General features: G+C 43.5%; 3 protein-coding genes across 12 annotated transcripts; all 3 read left to right on the forward strand.

Moving 5' to 3' along the window:
• The first annotated feature begins 2,522 nt into the window (after positions 1 to 2,522).
• Positions 2,523 to 5,699, forward strand: LOC149768394 (uncharacterized). Its single transcript, XM_089928427.1, has 3 exons — positions 2,523 to 2,791; positions 2,894 to 4,052; positions 4,248 to 5,699. The coding sequence occupies exons 1-3, from the start codon at positions 2,523 to 2,525 to the stop codon at positions 5,697 to 5,699; spliced, it is 2,880 nt and encodes a 959-aa protein (XP_089784553.1).
• A 1,091-nt stretch (positions 5,700 to 6,790) lies between these two features.
• Positions 6,791 to 12,502, forward strand: ATCOAE (dephospho-CoA kinase family). The gene is made up of 3 exons (XM_039121449.3): positions 6,791 to 6,988; positions 11,278 to 11,423; positions 11,979 to 12,502. The coding sequence occupies exons 1-3, from the start codon at positions 6,881 to 6,883 to the stop codon at positions 12,415 to 12,417; spliced, it is 693 nt and encodes a 230-aa protein (XP_038977377.3). The 5' UTR covers positions 6,791 to 6,880; the 3' UTR covers positions 12,418 to 12,502.
• Positions 12,503 to 13,304: 802 nt separating this feature from the next.
• LOC120110267 (uncharacterized) lies at positions 13,305 to 21,004 on the forward strand. Of its 10 annotated transcripts, none has more exons than XM_089929174.1 (7): positions 13,305 to 14,122; positions 14,261 to 14,352; positions 14,515 to 14,637; positions 15,265 to 15,523; positions 17,585 to 19,494; positions 19,602 to 19,677; positions 19,807 to 21,004. In XM_089929174.1, exons 5-7 carry the CDS (start codon positions 19,453 to 19,455, stop codon positions 20,553 to 20,555), a joined length of 867 nt encoding a protein of 288 aa, XP_089785300.1. In that variant the 5' UTR covers positions 13,305 to 14,122; positions 14,261 to 14,352; positions 14,515 to 14,637; positions 15,265 to 15,523; positions 17,585 to 19,452; the 3' UTR covers positions 20,556 to 21,004. The 10 variants fall into 10 exon arrangements, with proteins under 10 accessions (XP_089785300.1, XP_089785301.1, XP_089785298.1 ...); XM_089929175.1 differs by having other exon boundaries at positions 14,525 to 14,637; XM_089929172.1 differs by having other exon boundaries at positions 13,305 to 14,352.
• The last annotated feature ends 606 nt before the right edge of the window (positions 21,005 to 21,610 follow it).

Here is a 21,610-nt window from a genome sequence, read left to right on the forward strand (position 1 = left end):
TGAGCCAGACCTAGAGGGCCAAAAGTATAATTTACTTTTGAGTTTTTTTTGCGCAGATAACCATCTAAATATAAAAATTTACATAAATACCCGCTTAAAATTAATATTTATATGTATATTCTTATAAAATACTTGTTTTGCATACATGCCTTTTATTTTTTTTTACTTGCATATGTGCCCACGCCATCTAATGCCATCAAAAAATTAATAGTTTAAAATTAAAATTGACTTAAATATCTTTAATGGTTAGATATGCAAAAGAAAATATTTATATGGGTATATATATAAATAATACTTTGCGAGGGTATTCATGCAATTTCACATATTTAGGAGGGTTTACATGCAAAAAATTTTAATTTCATTTTTTTTATTTCAACCTATTTTAACACTCGAATTTGTCTAGTACCTGCTTCTCAATGTTTTTTTTTGCATATCTACTCATTAAGGATATTTCAGTCATTTTTAATTTGAAACCGCTAATTTTTTGACGGCGTTGTGTAGGTATATATGCTAGAAAAAATAAAAATAAAGGATATACATGCAAAACAAGTATTTTATAAAGGTAAATATACAAATATCAAGTTGAGGAGGATATTCATGCAAATTTCAATATTTAGAAAAGTGTGTATGTAAAAAAAATCTTTTATTTTTTTATTTTAATTTTTGCATGTAGTTGATCTCGTTGCTTGTGGAGGATCCATGCCGAGTTGTCGCGTGGAAATGGTCTTTAGACCCAACCAAAGCTTTAACTACTATTTAAGAACATAACCTGAATCTAACCATTCAACTTGCTCTTTGGATAAGAGATTGGCTTAAAATCTAAACATTGCAAACCTTCCACATTTTCGATTTCATATTCAATCTCATCTGATCCAATTAGTATGATCTAGTTCGGCGTGACCCATTGTCCAACCTGAATTTCGTTTAAGATAGAATTAGCTCGTGTTGAATTTGTAAAAATTAAATTTCTTACAAATAAAAATAAAAAGCTAGACTTGACTACAGCGACCTCCGTGGTATCACGCTACAAGTTTAAAATTGATAATTAGTTACATAGCAAACACTGATGGCTGGCAAAAGCCGACGAAGGTCGCGCGCCGCCGGTCGCCGCTGGCCGGAGGAGGGGAAGGGCTGCCCCCGGAACCTCCCATTGGCTACTGCCGACTTGCCCTGGTCGATGAACCAGGAGACGGCTCGGCCGAGTCCGGGGACCCGGAGCTGAGCCAGCAAGGCGACTCGCCCCCTCCGCGGGCCGACCCGGGGCCTAGTGGGGTGGGCAAGGCCCGGGGCCCAACCCAAAAAAGGCCCAGGCCCCCAGCGGGCCTTGGCCCACAAGGGGGCCCGGGTCCGGTGACCCAATTGGCCCAGCAGGCCAATCGAGTACTGGCCCAACGCGCCCGGGCCCAGAGGGCCGGGCGTCGGGGCCGTGGGCCGGCTGGTGTAGCCCAGGGCGCGCCTCGAGCCGGTGGCGCGCCACGCGCTGACGGCGCGCTCCGAGCTGGTGGCGCGCCCCGCGCTGACGGCGCGCTCCAAGCGGGTGACGCGCCCCGCGTCGGGGATGCGCATGGAGGGGAGCTCCTGGCCCGCGTCGGGGGCGCGCGTGGGGATGGGGCCGCGCCTTGCGACCGGGCCGGGGGGTTTTTAGCTGCGCAGGGCCAGCAGGCCCATTCTGCGACGGGGCCGCCGGTTGAACTGGTGTTGGGCCATGGGGATGGCCCGCGAGCCCAGGTCCCCCTGGTCCACAATGTCGGGGGCCTACAGGGCCAGGGTATGCGCAGCCCGGGTCCCCCTGAGCCGGACACTTTGGCCCAGGACGAGCGGACCTTGGTCAGGGGCCCTGAGGCACTCACAGGGCCTTTCCAGTATAGCCCACCCTGTCGGGAGCTGGATTCGCGGCTGGGGATCCCCCAGGCTGCTAGCCAGGACCTTCCTATGTTGGGTGCGGGCCTAGATGGGGTCGTTCGTTTTGGCCTTACACCCCTGACCCCGAGCGTGCTGGAGGATACCACCCCAGGTAGGTGTGTGGTGGGGGACCACCCCACCCCACGCCTGGAGGGGAGTACGGCCGTGGCAGGAGGGGGCATGGACCACTCTACTGCCTTGCAGCATGTCAGGGCGGCAGTTATGGGGGTTGTACCCACGACCGGCGATGTGGAGGAGGAGCGAGGCACCCTGGGCGTCGAGCCTGAGGATGTTCCCGCGACTCTAGGAGAGGAGGAGTCTGAGGCCGACTATGTGGACTGTGACCCATGATGATTCTCGCTTGGAATTGTAGGGGGGCGGCCAAGCCGTCCTTCATGACTTCTTTCAAACGGTTAGTATAGGTCCATTGTCCGGAGATCTGTTTCCTCTGTGAGACCCGATTATTTGGCGAGGGACTCGGACGTTTGAGGCGGCACCTTGAGAGGGACTGGCAGACCTATGCGATCGACTCTCGGGGGCTGTCGGGAGGCATTTTGGTCCTGTGGAGGCGTGGAGTGACGACAGTTGATGTCTTTCACAACTGCCCCCAACAGGTAGTCATGGTCGTGTCGAGACCTGATGTTGCCCCGTGGGTGCTGTGCGGTGTGTACGCGAGCACGGACCATAGGGTTAGGAGAGTCCTTTGGCAGGAGATCACCAACCTAGCCGCCCAGGGTATCCCGACGGTTGTGGTTGGTGATTTCAATTGCATCCAGTGTGAGAATGAGAAGCGGGGGGGCGCTGCCTTTACTGATAGAGTGGATAGGAGGGAGTTCCGTGATTTTGTGTCGCGGAATGGCCTGGTAGACTTAGGTTTTTCGGGACCACAGTTTACTTGGTGTAATAATCAGCGTGGCAGTGCTAGGGTCTGGGAGAGATTAGATAGGGCTCTTGCGTCCCCAGATTGGATCCTTTGATTCCCCACTTGTAGGGTCACTCACCTCCCTCGGATTGCCTCGGATCACTGCCCTCTGCTACTTTCTACCTCATCGAGTCCCACCCACCATAGCCCCTTCCGCTTTGAGAAGGTTTGGCTGTCGTACCTCCAGTCTTGGGATATTATCCGCGACGCATGGCAGATCCCGGTGCACGGGGATGCCATGCAGCGGGTCTCGCGCAAACTTGAGTTGACCAAGAGGCGCTTGCGCCGTTGGAACCGCGAGGTTGTGGGTAACATTTTCCGGCGTTTGGAGGGGATAGAGACCTCGATCGCTGAGCTGCAAAGGAAGGAAGACCTAGGGGGCGTGCTTCCGGAGGACGATATGGTTGACCTTCGGAGCCTACTTGCGACTCACCATTCGCTGCTACGGCAACATGAGGTCTTCTGGAGACAGAAATCTCGTGTGCAGTGGGTAAGCGAGGGTGATCGTAATACAAGCTTCTTTCATCGGACGACAGTTATCCGGAGACGACGGAGCATGATCCATTCCCTGCGCGATAGGTCCGGCCATCGGGTGGAGGGTGAGCCTGCCATTCGACAGGTCTTGCTTGATTTTTTCCGCGCTAGAGGGACAGAGGATGAGGAGGCCCATGATGGTCACTACCCTCTCAGGGTGGACGTGGGTATTGGTGAGGTTGAGTGTGCATCCCTGATCCGACCAGTGATGGCACAGGAGGTGCATGAGGCGGTCTGGGCCTTGGCAGCTGACAAGGCCCCGGGACCCGATGGTTTCCCCCCTTTCTTCTTCCGGCGGTATTGGGGTATTATCCGACCAGCAGTGGTGGAGGCCATCCAGTGCTTCTTCACCCAGGCAGCGATCCCTGAGGATTGGAAGGCCACCTTCATCACGCTTATGCCTAAGCGCCAGGATGCGGCTGAGCCTTGTCACTTTAGGCCCATTAGCCTGTCCACAACCTTATACAAGGTTGTGGCAAGGATTTTGGTGGGCAGGATGAAGCCCCTTTTACTTGGCATCATTAGTCAGGAACAGGGGGCCTTTGTAGCTGGTAGAAATATTTCTCATAATGTTATGTTAGCCCAGGAAATGATGTGGGATCTTCGGCGGGCATCGAAGCGGCACAGCTTGATGGCAGTCAAGCTGGACATGGAGCGGGCTTACGACAGGATCAGGTGGAGTTTTCTCCAGCGGGTACTGGAGGTGCACGGCTTCCCCAGGCAGTGGATTGGGTGGATTATGGGGTGTGTCCGGGGGCCAAAGTTTTCTATCTTGGTCAACGACACTCCATCAATTTTCTTCGAGTCCACGATGGGATTACGACAGGGATGTCCCTTATCCCCTTATTTGTTTATTATCTGTGCTGATATTTTATCCCGTGCTTTGCAGGGAGCGTGTGCCAGCCGAGAGCTGGAGGCCTATGTGCCAGCACCGGGGGCTCGCCCTATCTCCCATTTACTCTTTGCTGATGACTGTCTTCTCTTGGCCAGGGCACGGATTCCAGAGGCACGGGTCCTACGCAGGGTGGTGGCAGACTATTGCGTGGCATCCGGTCAAAGAGTGAACTTCCTCAAGTCTGCCATTTTCTTCAGCCCCAGCACAGAGAGCGGAGTCAGACAGGAGATCAGAGGGATACTGCAGGTACCGGAGCAGGAGGGGACGCTGACCTACCTTGGCGTCCCTATCACGGGTCGGAGGCTACGGGTGGCCGAGTGCTTGGGCTTGGTGCAGCGGGTCCAGAGCAGGCTGGAGGGATGGAGGGCATCCTCCCTATCCATGATGGGGAGAGTGACATTGGTCAGATCAGTGCTGGGATCTATTCCGGTGTACCTTATGGCCAACACAGTGGTACCGAAGACGATTCTGCTGAGAATCGAGCGCCTTCTTCGGAGCTTTCTGTGGGGGTCATATAGTGGAGGCCATGGAGTGCATCTGGTAGCTTGGGAGCAGGTTTGCCTTCCTACTAGCGAGGGTGGTCTAGGGGTGCAGTCCCTCATTGAGAGGCGTGAGGCACTCATTGCCCGGCACGCGACCCAGTTTATGTTAGTGCCACACAGCTTCTGGAGTCAGGTGATGGCAGCTAGATATGGTCGGGGGGCTTCAGCAGCAGCACGGACCGGTCGTCGAGTCTCCTTCATGTGGCGCGAGATCGGGAGGTACCTGCCATCAGTTGCAGCACATACCAGGTGGTTGATCGGCGATGGCCGGAGTATTGATGTGACCAGTGATGCGTGGGTGGACACCCTTCCCCTGAGTCGCTGGCCGACCATGGTTGATACAGAGGCAGTGGAGGGGCTACGGGTGTGCGATCTCCTAGTACCAGGAGAGGCAGAGTGGGATGAGGCCAGGTTACGGCTGTTCTTCGGGGTACACCTAGCTGTGAGGATTCGGTCCCTTCCGCTACCAGGATGTGGGGGGCCGGATGTCAGAGTTTGGGGCACTTCGAGCCGGGCCGGTGTTAGACTGGGAGACCTCTCCCGCGCCATTCAGCCAGAGCACAAGCCGGGGTCAGATTGCGCTTGGATCTGGAGGTCCGGCCTCCACCCGAGGGCAGCTCTCTTTTTGTGGAAGGTGTTCTGGGACCGCCTTCCGACGAGAGCAGTGCTGAGCAGGCGTGGCTGGGGGATCCCTGCGGAGTGCGGGACGTGTGGAGCTGAGGAGATAGTGGACCATGTGCTCTTTCAGTGTACTTGGGCGATGTCGACATGGCAGTGGACAGGGATCCCGCAGGGGGCCCGATGTGCGCGAATACAGTTCCTTAGTGTGACGCGGCAGTGGCTAGCTAGTCCGCAGACTCATGAGGAGGGCATCAGAGCGACTTGCACAGCCCTTCAGATCTAGCTGGCAAGGAATGCTCGTACTCTCGGCCAGCGCAGGGTGTCACCGAGGTTTGCAGCAGAGTTTGCTCGAGCACAAGCCACGGAGATCAGCCATATCCCTTCCTTAGTTAGACCTTTGACAGCTCGGGACACCTGGGGTTCCCCCCTTGCTCCGGCAGCTCCTCAGATGGTGTTTTTCACCTGGGAGCCCCCACCCCCGAGCTTCCTCAAGGTCAACTTTGATGGGTCTGTGTTGGATGGCGGCTCGTGAGGTGGTGCAGGTTTTGTCATACGGGACCTGCATTCCAGGGTTGTGGCCGTAGGTGGCTGCCAGTTGTTCGCTACATCAGTCCCGGGAGCAGAGCTGCGCGCTGCCTGGGCGGGGCTTCGACATGCACGGGCGATGACGCGGACCAGCTCGATTATTTTGAAGGGCGACTCAGCTACTGTTCTTGGATGGATTCAGAAGGGGTTGAGGGGTGAGAGCTTAGACCACCCCTTGATCCGCGATATAGTCAGAATGATGAGAGATGGGGGGGCCATCCAGGCCAAGCATGTATTTCGGGAGGCCAATGGGGCGGCTGATTGGGTGGTCGCCTATGCGGCCCACCATTCGAGTTACGCCCTTTGGTCAGGGGAGGGGGAGCTGCCACTGGCACTCCGCGAGATATTGGATTTTGATCTTATTGGGTGTATTCATACATGTTCTGTATGAAGCACCCGCTTCAGCAAAAAAAAAAAAAAAAAAAAAGTAAATATACTACAATTATTAAAATTCAAAGCATGCAATTTACTTGTCATGCATCGGAAGATTCACGTGAAGCTTGTTGTACCAATTATTTTATAAAGATAAACATACAAATATCAATATGTTGGATCTGTTCAACCATCACACGTTATCGACAAGAAGAAGTAAGAGAGAAAAAAAGTTTGAAGGTTTTGAATCTTTTGATGGCAACGGCGGAGGAGCCATGGTGGAAAATTTTGCTTGGTACTGAAAGATAGAACGCGTTTAAATCTCCAATGGGGTTGGGAGTTTTTGACGGTCACGATGAGTCAGCAGATGGAGACACGTGTACAGCTCAGATCAAGCCTTCAAATTAGTTGGTTGGTGGGAAATGGGAAGTGGGAATACTTACCCTCGAACCCCTCGTAGTTGGCCCTCCCCGCCGGCTATTATCCGGCCGTCGGAGTGTGAGGGCGATGAGGATCGTAGGATTGACGGGCGGGATCGCCTCCGGCAAGAGCACCGTCTCCAATCTCTTCAAATCCCACGGAGTTCCCGTCGTCGACGCCGACCTCGTCGCCCATGTAACTCTCTCTCCCTCACACGCATGATTCTTACCGTCAAATTCTCGAAAGTATAGATTTGTTTTTTTAAGTTTATCCCTTTGTTTTTTATAAAAAAAATGAACAAGATAAAGGGAATTCTTCGCTCAAAAAAGAAAATAGAGGGAATTCCATTTTTCTCTATAAGATTATTAGGGAAGTTTTTTGTTCATGATTTTGCGTTTGAGTGATAGATTTTGTGACGAAGTTGTGGATATGGGCCGCGCAGTTAGATTGCATTAGCTTGAATTGTAGATCCTGCCAAGTTTCCAGAGCTCTTTCAGCTAGGAATTCAGCAACAATTTATGGTGTTGAGGTCAGGTTAAGATCTGGTAGTAGAAATACCTTCAAACTTAAATGTATCTTGTCTGGACGCATAAATTCAAATGTAATAGGGCATAAGGATGGTTAAAAGGCTAAACATATAGATCGAGGCAGATGACATGCTTTATGAGGAAATTCTTTTAAGTAGTTAATTTGATTTCTCATTGTTACTGCACAAAAAGTGTTAAAATCATATGATTGATTAGAACCTTGATTGATTTGTGATTGATTGTGCCAAAGTCTTACCAAACTTTGTAAACCTCCTAGTCTATATAAAGGCTGCTCCGGTACATTGTAACAAAAAGACAGAAATATAATTTTCTTCTCTCTTTTTTTTTTTCAATATAGTATCAGAGCCACCGATCACTTAACCTACTGCCGTCCTCTTTTCCGCCTTTTCTGTGGTCATCCTCGTCGCTTGCAGATCCTCTATTTCTCTTACCTCGTTTGGGGGGTAGCTGGGGCTCTGGCCTCGGCGGCTTTCAAAGCCCCCTTCTTCTCGTCGAGATCTCAATAAAATTCTAGCCTTCTTTCTTTCTTCTTTTTCTCTTTAATTATTTTTTTGTATTTTCCCATTATTTTTTTTTTGTTTCACTCTAAATTTTAAAAAAAATATGGGTTGCTGTGGGTGCTTTCTTCTCACGAAGGGGGGATTTTTTTTTCCAAGTGCTTCATGTGAGGGGCTCTTAGCTAGCTTTCGTTTCCCTCCCTTTGTTCCCTCCCTCCTCCGTCGCGGAGACCGAGAGATAGAAACAGAGAGAGCAAGGGAGCCATGGAGGCCTTCTTCTTCTCCTAGCCTTCATCTCCTTCTTGTTCTTCTCTTCCGAAGGCATTAGAGGATTCAATTTTTTCTCTTTGAGCATGGCTTCACCTAAGGATGAAGTTGGGAAAGAAGGCTTGCTCCCTTTGCCACCAGTCATACCACCGCATGTTGCCCCAATATAGGTTGAACCTTCTTCCATGACCAGAACATCAAGGCCATGTACCAAAAAATCTACAAAGGAGAGTTTCGATGCCCGTGGTGATTCTCTCTTGCCCTCCCCTTTGACCGAGGCAAACGCCTGCTTCTACGGTCAGCCCTCCGACGAGCCGCATGGTGAAGCTCCACTCCATCATCGAACACCACCGACGGGCACACGTTCGAGTCTGCACATGCGAACACCATGAACTTGGGGCTCTGGCTCTTAGCAAGCGTGCGGAAGACATCAAGCTTTTTCTCCCTTCATTGGTATCCCGTTTCCATGATCTTCTCTACATCTCATTCTTCCTAGTTTGGTTGGCATGCTTTTTCGTGCTGATTGCTGGTTTATGTGTCCTTTCCATCATTGGGACCTGTTGCAATTTCTTGACCTTGTTTTACATATTATTTGTTATGCTGCACACGGTTTTTGCTCCACCGGAGATAAGAGAGTTAAGCTCCCTGAGCACCCGCATCTAATGCTCCTATTGAGGGAGTTAAGCTCCCTGAGCACCTGTTTTCAGTGCTCCTGTTGAGGGAGTTAAGCTCCCTGAGCATCCGCTTCTAATGCTCTTATTGAGTGAGTTAAGCTCCTTGAGCACGTGCTCTTGTTCCTCTGTGCCGGTGACCTTCTCCTCCACAGCATCGTTGAGCATGAAGCAACGCGCCAAACCATACCATCAGAAGCTTGGTGGGTAAATTTGACAGGCGCGGTTTCGTTTTAAAACCGTAGCTGCAGCGCGTCAAACCGTACCGTCAAAAACTTGGCAGGTAAATTTGGCAAGCGCGGTCTCGCTCCAAACCCCAGCAGCAACGCGTGTAACTATACCGTCAAAAGCTTGACGAGTAAACTTGGTAGCGCGGTCTCGCTCCAAACCCTAGCAGCAGCACGTCAAATCGTACCGTCAGAAGCTTGGTGGGTAAAATTGGTAGACACGGTCTCGGTCCAAACCTCAGCAGCTCTTACTCCTTTTCATATAGTATGTCAGTTTTTTAGTACATTCGTGATCCAGTTTTCACAGCTGATCAGCTTGCAGACGTCTTCACCAAAGCTCATTCTTCTGGCATCTTTCAATCTCTTGTTTGCAAACTCAAGTTGGTGTCCACTTTACCACTTTGAGTTTGAGGGGGATGTTAAAATCGTATGATTGATTAGGACCTTGATTAATTTGTGATTGATTGGGCCAAACTTAGTCGGCCTTACCAAACTTTGTCAGTCTCCTAATCTATATAAAGGCTGCTCCTGTACATTGTAACAAAAAGACAGAAATACAATTCTCTTATCTTATGCTTCTTATTCAACAAAAAGCATGATGTCATCAGGGTCTAAAGTATAATATCCATAATTACAATTCATTTAATTATCCTTTCATGTGCTAATTGAAAATATTATATATCATTTAGATTCTGCATTCTTGTATCTGTACCGGTCCTTATTGCTTCTACTACTTTGTTCTTTAGTTTCTTTTAGTTTTACCTCCCTTTTCCATGCCTCCCCATTATGACCCTGAAAACTGATTCCATAACAGTTGTCATAATCTCATATATTGCTTCTATTTGCATAAATAGGTAAATTGCTTCCTTTCTTATGGGGCATTGTCCTAATTACTCACATTTCCTTGGAAGTGCTGCACTTTAGGATCAAGTTATATGCAACAATATATGCGGGCATTGGACCGTATTGAGATCATAGATAATGAGACCCATGGAAATACCACTAATGCAGAAAACCAACATAACGAGCTACATATGATGTCAGCTTAAGTCATTGACAGTTGCAAATGGAACAAAACCTTTTGCCCAGTATTCATAGCACATTTGATTTTTAGGAGTGCAAGGAGGGGTTTTGATATCTTCAGTTGATCTTTAATTTATTTTTGGTTAGAAATTAATATTTCTGGATTTGGGTAATATTTTTGGAGTTGCAAGTCATGTGAGAATCCTACTTTTGAGTGTATGAGTCTTATCTGAGAAGAAATGATCTAAAAGAGTTCATACTGAGTATGATGTTGGGTTACAGGAGGAAGAAATGATATAAAAGAGTTCATATTGAGTATGATATTGGGTTAGAAGAGTCTAAACTTATTCACGAATGTGTCTCAAATTGCTTTGATTCTTTTATGAACATGTAATAGTAGTGAGGAATCTTTTTGTGAAATATTGAGCTTTGTTAAAAAATCCGTCATCTTCGTCTTTCTGGATATGTCTTCAAGCTGTAGAGTTGGTGATGGCTGTTACCCTGTACAATGATTTCTTGAGAAACTGTACTTTGATCGTTCCATCGGGCAACTGATCTTGGTCCAACTTTAGGCGTTCTTGAGTTTCAACTCTCAGAGCTCTATATTACATACAAACTAAACGTAAGATTCTAGGATATTGATCTCATGCCCTTTCCTGCACATCTACTTTATTTCATTTAACTTTGCAGTTTTCCACCAATCTTTTAGAATCATTATTGGTCCTTTACCTTCTTATAGCTAAATTGGACATGTCAGTCTACTCCATCAATTTAACTTGATGCCTACCACGACCTTTTTACTCTTACCTAGTGTCAACATTCTTTTACATGTGACCTCTCAATCTAGTATTCATCTTTCATGAATATCTGGGTGATCTTAATCTTCTGAGCATCCTTTGACTGATTTGATCTTTCATCAAATTATAAAATTTTGCACATGCAGCACTATCCCCTATGTTGTATACTGTTATGTAAATAATTTTTTTCATGTTAACCTATGGTTATATAATCTCGTAGTATTTTCTGTGCAGTAACTTGTAGTTTTACTGTGCACTTTGTGTTATAATACCTTTCATTATGTTCAGGATATTTGAGCTATGATGTCTCATAATCATGTTCCATTATCTTTGTAAACATTTTTATTTTTTCCCATTGTCTATCATCTTTTTTTTTTTAAAAAAAATGCAAAACAACATTGAAACTTACTCTTTGTTGGAAGATATTGCTAATTCTGGAGCTAATTTATTTCAGGATGTAGTAAGAAAGGGCACTGGTGGTTGGAAAAAGGTTGTAGCTGCATTTGGCAATGATATTTTGCTAGAGAATGGAGAAATTGATAGAGCACGCCTAGGTCAAATTGTTTTTTCTGATTCAACGAAGCGTCAACTTCTCAATCGGTATGTAATTGAAGTTGGTTGTAGCCTCTAAACAAAAGGAATGAGAAGAAGGATTCTTAACAAGGGAATAAGCTTGTTGGAGGATATCTGCTTAACATTTATTTTAATGCTTAACTGATAACAGTGAACTTGGTTGCTACCAGTATAGCCTTCCAAGTCACCCTTGGGATTGTGGAAGAACAACTTAATTTCATGTTAATATTAATGTTCTTTGTGAAAAGTCATTACCTATAACTTAACGCAATAATATAGGTTGCTTGCATTATTTTTGTGTGGCCAATTCAATCATGAAGGTATAAAATTGACTAGATTATGGCTGAATTATTTTGCTTATTCTCACTTTCTGTAATTTTGGCTTGTGACTTCCCTTCTTAATAAAAAGAAAAGAAAAGAAAAGAAAAGAAAGAAAACTTGTGCACTTTTATGATTTTTTGCTTTTATAATGGTTACAGTCGGAGGAATTGAGGTCTTTTAGTTATCTAGCGAAAGAAAGAAAAAGTATGTATTTTTTATTAATTTCAAATTGTTGCAATTTTTTTGTCTCTCTCTTTGCAGTCTGCTGGCACCATATATTTCTTCTGACATCTTTTGGGAAGTAATGAAGCTATGGCTCAAGGGGTCCAAGGTTATCGTTCTTGACATCCCATTGTTGTTTGAGGCTAAGATGGACAAATGGACTGCTCCTATTATTGTTGTATGGGTTGATCCTGAAACTCAGGTACAACGTCTAGTGGCAAGAGATGGCATACCTGAAGAACAAGCTAGAAACAAGATTAATGCTCAGACTGCACTAGACTGGAAGAAGACAAAAGCAGATATAGTCATCAATAACTCAGGTACAATTGAAGAAACAGAACTACAGTTTCAGGAGGTCCTGAACCAGGTTTCCAGGCCTTTAACATGGAAGGAACTCGCACTATCCAGGGAAGGTGTTTTCTGGGTTTTTTTATCTGCAATTGTAGGTGTTTTAGTGGTGCAGAAAAATTTAAAGTGATAATGAGCATTACCTATCAGTGAACTTCTCTGTTGATCACACTTACGCAAAATGAGATTATGCAATTTATATTTAATTTATTGAACTAGCTTGTTATAAGCTTCGCAGTTCTGCTTCCTGACAACCTTTTTTAATGCGAATCAAAACATCTTGCATTCTGCTTAACTGCTCAGTCTAACTAGGGCTGCATTTTGTTGTTTCTCTTGGAGTCCTGCACTTACTGATTGGGGAACAGTAAACACTTGGTTTCTCAATTGAACTGATTTACATTTTCATCTGTTTTTAACAATTTGAATGCTAAGACAACTCTTCTTTAGTCATGCTATGTTGAACCCTTCAGTTTCTTTCTTGAGTCAATTTACTTTTTTTTCTTTTTCAGTCGGTAGCGAACATGCTGTAACATGTCAGTTTAGACAGGGATAAGATGTAATTGAAATCTGCTTCCATGAAAGATTTTCAGCATTTTATTTCTTTCAGTATGCTCCTGTACCATTTCCTTTGCCTCAATCTCCTATGTCATCACATGCTGCTCAGTAGTAATCCCCCTTGTTCAGATGTTTAGGGAATAGGGATAAGAACCAATTTTTTTGAGCTTATTACTAGACATCAAATATTCTACCTTCATTATTGTTTTTAACTCTATTATTTACTGAACATCAAATACTTTAAATCATGCAAGATCTAATTATGTCCCTCCGGGACTTATAAATAAGCACTGTTAGATATTACTGGATGTTCATCCATCCACCTCCCGCTGCTCGATTATACCACAGTTTTCTATCTATTGACTGTTACTCATGTAACTTTGCATGGGTTACTGTTATTACCAGATGGCATCCTGCACTGGAGGGCATGCTCTCAAAGTTTAAGCAGAGTGAGATCTTGAAATCACTTGCATGCACTGTGTTGTTGAAGCTTTGCAGAGTCAGAATTGCTCGAGGAGTCATCATATCTACGTAAGTGATATATGGTTTTAGTGTCAAAAGGATTTTTTTTTTTCGAGGTGTGTGTGATAAGGAAATATGCGAAGACATCATCAATGCAGTTATGTATAGTTTTGATGCTTGGTGCCAAACACAGGTTACTACACACTGACCATGTCAATTAAGGGGTTGATGGGTTTAATGTTTAGGGTTTTGAGAGAGATACAAACAATGCATTATTTTTTTTTCTCATGAAAGTGGCATACTTGCTAACACCATGCATTTAGGTTAGACAAATTATAAGATCACAGTCACAGACCGAATATTTGGCATTCTATATTGGAACAGATAAATAGATAGGCAGCAGATATACATTAAGGCCGAGACAAATATTATGATGGCCACACTACTGACATGTGAAAGTATCATGCATGGGGGGTTATAAAGCTAAGCTTTACGAAGCTTTATCATGGGCGCCAGTTGCATGGTGTCCTCTCAGACAAGGACGGAGAAAAGGATGAATAATTGAGCAAGGTGGCATCACCTAAAAAGCCACCAGCATAACAATAACATGCAACTTAAAGAGCTGCAAGCAGGGACATTGATTCACGGAGTGCCCCATGCCGCTAAGCTATTAGATTCACTTACCAGGACACATATATATGGAGATGATCAGCAGATATCAGGATCCAATCTATATCTATTATGGATGCTCACAGTATATATGTCATTCTCAGCTTTAGCAGTCTTCTGAATCGATGGTCCCACGGCAACTAATTGAGGTAGGATCCACAAAACGGCTCATACTGCACTAATCTTGGCATCTTGTGCTTTGCTTGTCAGTGCATGCATGTCTATCTTTCAGATCAAAGCCTCTCATTGGATCTTTTATCTTTTTCTTTGGGGTTATCTATCTAAAGTTTGAGGATGTTTTGAGGGAGCGCACTTAGTTTAAGGCTCACTTTGAGTCTCATGATGGTTAAATTCACTCGATATGCTGCATTAATTACAGGTTTGCCTTCCTATCTTTCCTCATTGTAGAGCTTAATCTGACTGCTTCACTTCTAGACTAAAACAACACACAGCAGAACCTACTCCCAGCTTCCTACCTTAATGGACACTTTTAAAGCATTCGTTTGTTCAAAAATACATTTATAACCTAAACTTCTGCTAGATTTACACAGCTAAACTTGGAGCAGTGCAAATGGAGCTACTGAACGAGCTCACAGTCTTTGTTATGCCAGGCGGGGAACCACAAACTAAGACATGCTGGGTGGCGCCACAGTAGCAATATATGGTGATGTATTCTTTTCCAGCATGCACTTTTGCAACCACATAAAAAAATATTCATAGTTTTGAGATGTACAGTATATTGGATACCTTGGAAAAATGAAAACTCGTGAGCTAATAACTATCCCATCTGCTGTCAAGTGTCGAGAAGCTTTTTACCCTCCACTTGCCTCAGTTCTCTTGTCCCTCTAGCCTACTAATAAACAAATCCAATCACTTTGCACTCCAACTTTCCAAAAGACTACCCAAGTGGGTTATTGGATTTAAGCATAGAAAATTAGGTTTGGGATTGGCATTCGATAAGAAAGAAGAAGGCAACCTTCTATTCATTGGATACAGCAACGTTCTCTTCTTTTTTTCATAATAGTAAGATGATCTAAATCCAAACAAGAAACGTGTCATGTGTGGCCTGTGATGTTTCATGGCTCCTTTTGCTTTAGACTGCTCACTCCATCCTGACTTGGATCCTAAATATTGCCACCATCAGAAAGCCTAGCAAACCTTACCTTCCTACTAAAATGGCCATTTTTTACGTTAGCATCAGACCTTTTTCTCAAAAGCATACTAGCACTGAATCTAAACCAAACAATCAACATCAAAGTTACTAATCTGGATCACATATTTTACCTGACAGGTAAAAAGCCATGCAAGGCTAATGGTGACGGGAAGACAGGGGGACCACCAATCAGATCGCATGATAAGGGGTGGCCATTCCACCAGATATGACCCACGTACCTCTCTCTCTCTCTCTCCCCCCCCCCTCTCCACAAAGGTGTGAAGTCACCTCTCATTCTTCCATTAGCAAGCTCAAACCACAGCTCAGTTAACTGAACCTATATGAAAGCTCCAATCTCCCTCTCTTACTTAAAGGAAACACCAGTTTGATATGACAAGTGAGTTCTATCATTCCTTTTCTTTTGTCTTTATAGTTTATAATAGAGGATCAATAGGCTAAAGGGTTGGTGAGGAAATTATAAACTACACTCATTAATGAGTTAAAAAAACCACCCACCACCTGCCTTCTTTCTTGCGTCCTGCCCTAGAGAAGTCAATGCACTAGCTAGGGCTGGCTCTCCCAAAAACTCTAAAGAAAGAGAGAGAGGAGAGAGAGAGAGAGAGCGAGCATGAGCATTTAATGGGTGTAAGAAAAGAAGCTAAGCAATAAAAAGCTTTTAGAACCAGGCGTTTTTCTTTCCTTCTGAAATATCTGATGCCAGCCATTAATTATACAGAGGACTACGATAGAAATGCGGCAGCTTTGTGCAGCATTGGCTTGGCTCTTACAATTGCATCATCCATGATGGAATTGATTCTCCTCCTTCTGATCCAAGAAAGTACATTCTGATCTTGAATAGTTCGGTAATAATGGTGCATGCGATCACGGGGCATCTTAATTTATTATGACGCTATTTCTCCTTCAACATAAAAAAAAACAGCAGATTTATTGTACTCCCACCCACCTCATATCCTTGGTTCAAATGTTGATATTATGGGCTCTTTGCTCCAAGATTCTTCAAAGAGCTTATAAATAGCTTGATGGAATAAATGAAATACTAAGAAGTAATTTATGTAATTTTGACTTTCTTTCGTTTCTTTTATTTCTTACTTCATGTGATGTCCTAAACAATATTGTTTTCTTTGCATAAAGAAATTCTTCACTTTCCATATCCAAAATGTTCCTAATAAGTTTAAAATTTTTCAATGTTTATATGATAAATAGTTGCCTAAAAGTAGGACAGTTTTAATTGTACATCCAATTAAAAATAATTAATAATACGAATTGGTAAATATATTTCAATTTTTGAGGGATGCACTTCTCCTATTTTATTCCTTCGAGGATTTAACCAAGTTAGATATGCTTTTAGAAATGGGAATAGCTATTAAATGAGAAGAGTGCGTGATTGTGGCAAAGAGGGCCTTCGTCTGCTTTGTCATAAAAGGTAGAAATTTCGTGTATGAAAACTAAAATGTTGGGCATCATAGGCAACTAGATTCAAAAGCTTTTGTGTTAATATCATCGATCCAAATTGGTACCGCCTGCAACTAGACATCAAGCTAATATTTGATGACATATTCTTCTTCAAACAATACTCGATGCATTTCAAAGATTTTGTTGAAGAAAATTGATTGAATTTTACCATATTGAGACAACACCTATTGTAACTTGAAAAACTATTGGATAAATCATGTATGGATGTTCTTCCATCATGTGATATAAAATCATTTTTGAAATCAAAATTACCAAGGTTGACATGCCACCATTTCTTAGAGAAGGTTAATTGCTAGGACTTGAGGGACTTGAAATTAAAAATAAAGATTGCTGATAGGTTACATATGTATGTGTGTGTGTGTGTATGTGTGTGTGTATATATATATATATATATATATATATATATATATATATATATATATATATATATATATATATATATATATATATATATATATAATGGCTTTTTCTTTTTTGTGATAATCCACTTCTCTTTTCCTTACAATAATAGATTGCCAAAAATTTTCAATATTATCATATAATAGCCAGATAAAAAGCCTGTAGATCAAAAGATTGGATCACGAGAAAGTGGCAGTAGCAACATTAGCCATTTGTAGAAAGAATTCAATGTACCCTATGTCTTTTCCATGTTGATCATCAATAAGCATTTCTAAAGGGGGGAAAAGAAAAGAAAAGAAAAGAAGGCATATCTTATTAATCACAGGTTGTTGCATACGCTCCATGCCACACTAAAAGTCCAAATCTAATTACAAGTCAGATCAAACTCAATTATAAACATCCTGATCTGCCCGCAGTCAGTCTCAAATGAGCCTACGCTATAGAATTCTCTAGTCCATATAGATCATGCATAAGATCCACTATGATACTATTTGTAAGTAAGTTTCACTTTTTTGATCCTTTGCCTAATGGTCTTGCTGCTATTGTCAATGCCGACTGTTGGCAGGTGGCCTTTTACTCGAGCAAGAGGATGATTGATTTGCTCATTCTCCATGGGTTGTTATTTTTTGTTCTCCTCTTTTTGTTCAGGAGGGGCAACTTTTGTCTGATCAGATAGTATATGGCTTGGTGGTTGCTGGATGGCTTTCACTTGGTGGCTACCAGTGCCAACTTTTCTGGTTCTGGAATATGGTGTGCTCTCTTATACAGGCTTCGCTGCTGATTCTAGTTTTCAGATTTTCTTTGCCCCAGCATTTAGTAGTTTCGGATTCTTATCTACATCACAGCTATCAGATATCAGTTTCCAAGGGGCTACCAGGTTTTCTGTTTCTCTTTGCTGTTACTTCCTATATGAGGCACCAAATTTCAGTGCTCCTTTGCTTTCTGATTGCACAAGTTTTGGAATACTTCAGATGTCCTGGTTCTGATATCTTTGGTTGTTTTTGTTGTATTATGAGTGAATCACTTTGTACTACTTGTGGCTCACTTTTCTGCTGGGTTTTTGTCCCTCTCATTACCCTCTATTAGTTCTTGCACTGATATCCTTCACTTTGCTAGCCTATCTTGTACAGCTAATGCTGACTTTTGTACTTAGGGGTAGGCTATTGCATATCTTGGTTTTGTAACTATCACTGTTTGCTATCAATACAGCTCAATGAGCTCCTTATTCTACTAAAAAAAGGTTAATCAAAAGATGTTATTTGGACTTCTTCATCTTATATAAGTACTTAGAATCTACCTAATATATAATTGATATAGAATTAAATACATGTCCTTATAGGTTCTTACAAAGGCATAACCTATTAATCAGTCATATGATTGAATCAAAATTTTGGGACTCCTAATGACCTAACCCAGCTGATCCATGATCCAAAAGGAATGGGACATGCCATCATCTAATGATAATGATATGAGTGGATTTTTTGAGCATGGGTCTTATTGTCTCAATCAATTTCATGCTTCCAATCTTTGCTTCATCAAGCCATATGGATGGCCATGATTAACCCTCTTTGCCTGGATGGCACTTTTGTCCGGATACTAAAGCCTAGTCTGTCAGTTTCCACCTCCCATACCCTCCAATACCAATACACGAGCATGTGCCATATGCTCCCTTCCACAAAACCAAACAAAAATCATATTAGAGCATGCATCATAGAATAGAGAAACTTCTACTTTTTCATATTTTCTCTAGCAACCATCTTAAAGAGAAAATCCAAAAGTCTGAAACTTCTACTAACGGAGTTGTCAGTTCTGTAATTAAAAAAAAAAATAAAAAATTATACACAGTACTCTTTTTCTTCCTCATTTTTAGAACATGCTTTTTATCGATACATACTAGGCTAAGTAATACATATTAAGTAAATTAGTCATATAACAAGCCAATACATACATTTAGATAAATCGATATACAATATCGAGAATATGGTGTTCACTAGTACACAGTAGATCGATGGAGAGGTTTGATGAAAAAGAAAGAAGATACCGAGTCTTTCTTGACGTCTATAATTTTTTTTTTTTTTTTTTGAAGTTACTGGATCGGCCAATGCAGAAATTTTATTTTTATTTATTTATTTTTTTAAAAGTGTTAGAGTAAATATAGCAAAATAAAAGTTAAGTGCTCTATGATATCCTGCTGTCGTATGATTTTTGTTCCATAAAACCCACCAATAAAACACCGACAAATCCCCCCCGCCCCCCTCCCTCCTCTCCTTGCTCCCCTCTTCCATTTCTTCTCTCTCTTTACCATCCCCCTTTCCCTCTCCTCCGCTCGTTTCCCTTGCCTACATTCCTCTCTCTCTCTCTCTCTCTCTCTCCCTCCCTCCTTTACCCCCCCAACCCCTACTCCCACTATCTCTTTATTCCTCTCTTTCTCTCATGGCCTCAGCTGAAGAAGGTCCAGAACCGCTGAAATACCAGGTACTTGAGTTTGCAATCCAAGTCTTTCCTTAGTTGTGCTCTGTTTTTTCCAATGAAAAGTTTCATTGAGAACAAGGTTCAACGTAATGGTTTTTTTGGTCCTCTAGACTTTGACCTTGAAGGTCGCCATCCACTGTGAAGGTTGCAAGAAGAAAGTGAAGAAGGTCCTCCAAAGCATCGAAGGTAAACTCTGTCAGTTTAGGATTCCCCTGTTCTTCTCTGTTCTTGAGTTCTCTTCACAAAGACTGGATTTTTATTGGGTTCTCTTCACCAAGATTGGATTTTTATTGGGTTATCTTGGGAATTTCTCAGGCGTCTATAAGACTACCATCGACTCCCAGCAGCAGAAGGTGGTCGTCACCGGAAACGTTGAGGCGGAGACCCTCATCAAGAAGCTCGTCAAGACCGGGAAACACGCCGAGCTCTGGCCGGAGAAGAAGCCCAACAACCCCGCCAACAACAACAGCAGCAGCGGTGGCGGCAAGAAGAACAAGAACAAGAACAAGGCCTCCGGCAAACCAAACGAGCAGTCGGAAAACCCTGACACCAATCAAACCCCCAAGGCCTCCGGCGACGATTCTTCCCCTGATTCCTCTGCTCAGCACGATGACAAAGCCCCGAAGAACAGCGGCAAGGATTGCCCAAAGGCCGATAAAAAGGAGGCTGGAAACTCCCCACCACCTGAGAAACAGGACGGCGCCGCTGCCGCCAGCAGCGGTGGCGGCGGCAAGAAGAAAGGGAAGAAGGGTCAGAAGGAGAACAAGGGCGCCGGCGGTGGGGGTGAACTTCAAGTGGTGTCAGAGGAGATGGGCGGCAAAGCAAGTGGCGACGGTGGTGGCGGCTTGCCGGCATTCAATTATCCGGTGTACCCGACATCGCAGCCGCCGGCCTATATGGTGAGCTACAGCTCAGTGCAGCCGAGTGCAAGCTACGGCGGTGCCTACTACCCGATGTCGATGAATCAGAGCAGCTATTTCTACTCCGGTGCAACAGCGGCGACGGCGCCAGGTTCATATTATATCTTTAGTGATGAGAACGCCAATGCTTGCAGAATTATGTGAGGATGCTGGAATCCTGATCTTATGCAGGCCTTTTGTTCCCATGGTGCAGTGTAATTTGCAGTAGTTCTAGGTGTGAGACTGAAAGTATGTATGAATGAATGAATGATGAATGAATGTGAGAGTGTTAAGCTTATACTACTTGTGTAAGCATAATGGTGGAAAGTGGAGGTGAACATTGTAGTTTGGATGATTCTTGTAGCTTTTTAACTGTGTAGATGGTGGAAAAGATGGGAAAAGTTGAGGGTTTTGTTGTTTTCCATTAGGTGGTGGTTGCAGGAAGCAAAGGTGACATCTTGTTTTTTGAGTTAGGGTTTCCCTCCTTTGTTGAGGGGGAGAGAGGACAATGATTTCAAGATGTGTAGTACCTGGTGGAGTTACATTTACCTTTGAGCTGTGTAATTTATTTTCAGGACTGCTAGATGTATGGCAATTGGCAGCTTTTATCTACATGTTGCATATGTGGCAATTTGATTCATGTGGGGCCTTGGATTTGAAGAGAGAGCAACAACTTCTGTTTGATAACAATGTAAATTTGGCAAACTTCATTTACTTTTGTGGTTGAAAAGCAAGTATATTTGTCAGATATTAACTAACCTTCTCTCAGCATGAGGATATACTTAATAGATGACAAATATATGTATTCACCTCCAAGCAAGAATTTTGTCTGATAGCAAGAATTATTGGTGCTGCATGCTCAATTGGAGACAGTGCAGCTTTGTCTACAGATATCCTTGTGAATTTTGGTCTAACTTGTGTATATCATATAAGGATTTCTATCTGAATCTAGATACTTGCAACCTTGTCATGTTGGTATTATTAAATTTATCTAGATTACTCTTATTTATACTGTATTGAAAGTAGTAGTTTTCTCCAACCAAGTATTTAAGAAAAAAAAACATTTAATTGGAAGATGCCCTGAGTTTAATCTGAAATGATCAAGTAACTGATGAATATTTGGTAGTTCATGAATCATGCAAAATATATGAGTACTTCCAGCACTGCTTGTGCATTCATATATTGTTTTTTTTTTTACAGTTTCTCTTTCCTTTTAGTTC

Source organism: Phoenix dactylifera, chromosome 2 (assembly GCF_051530095.1).
Source record: "Phoenix dactylifera cultivar Ajwa chromosome 2, Ajwa_hap1_PhDact_Kaust_v1.1, whole genome shotgun sequence".
NCBI lineage: Eukaryota > Viridiplantae > Streptophyta > Magnoliopsida > Arecales > Arecaceae > Phoenix > Phoenix dactylifera.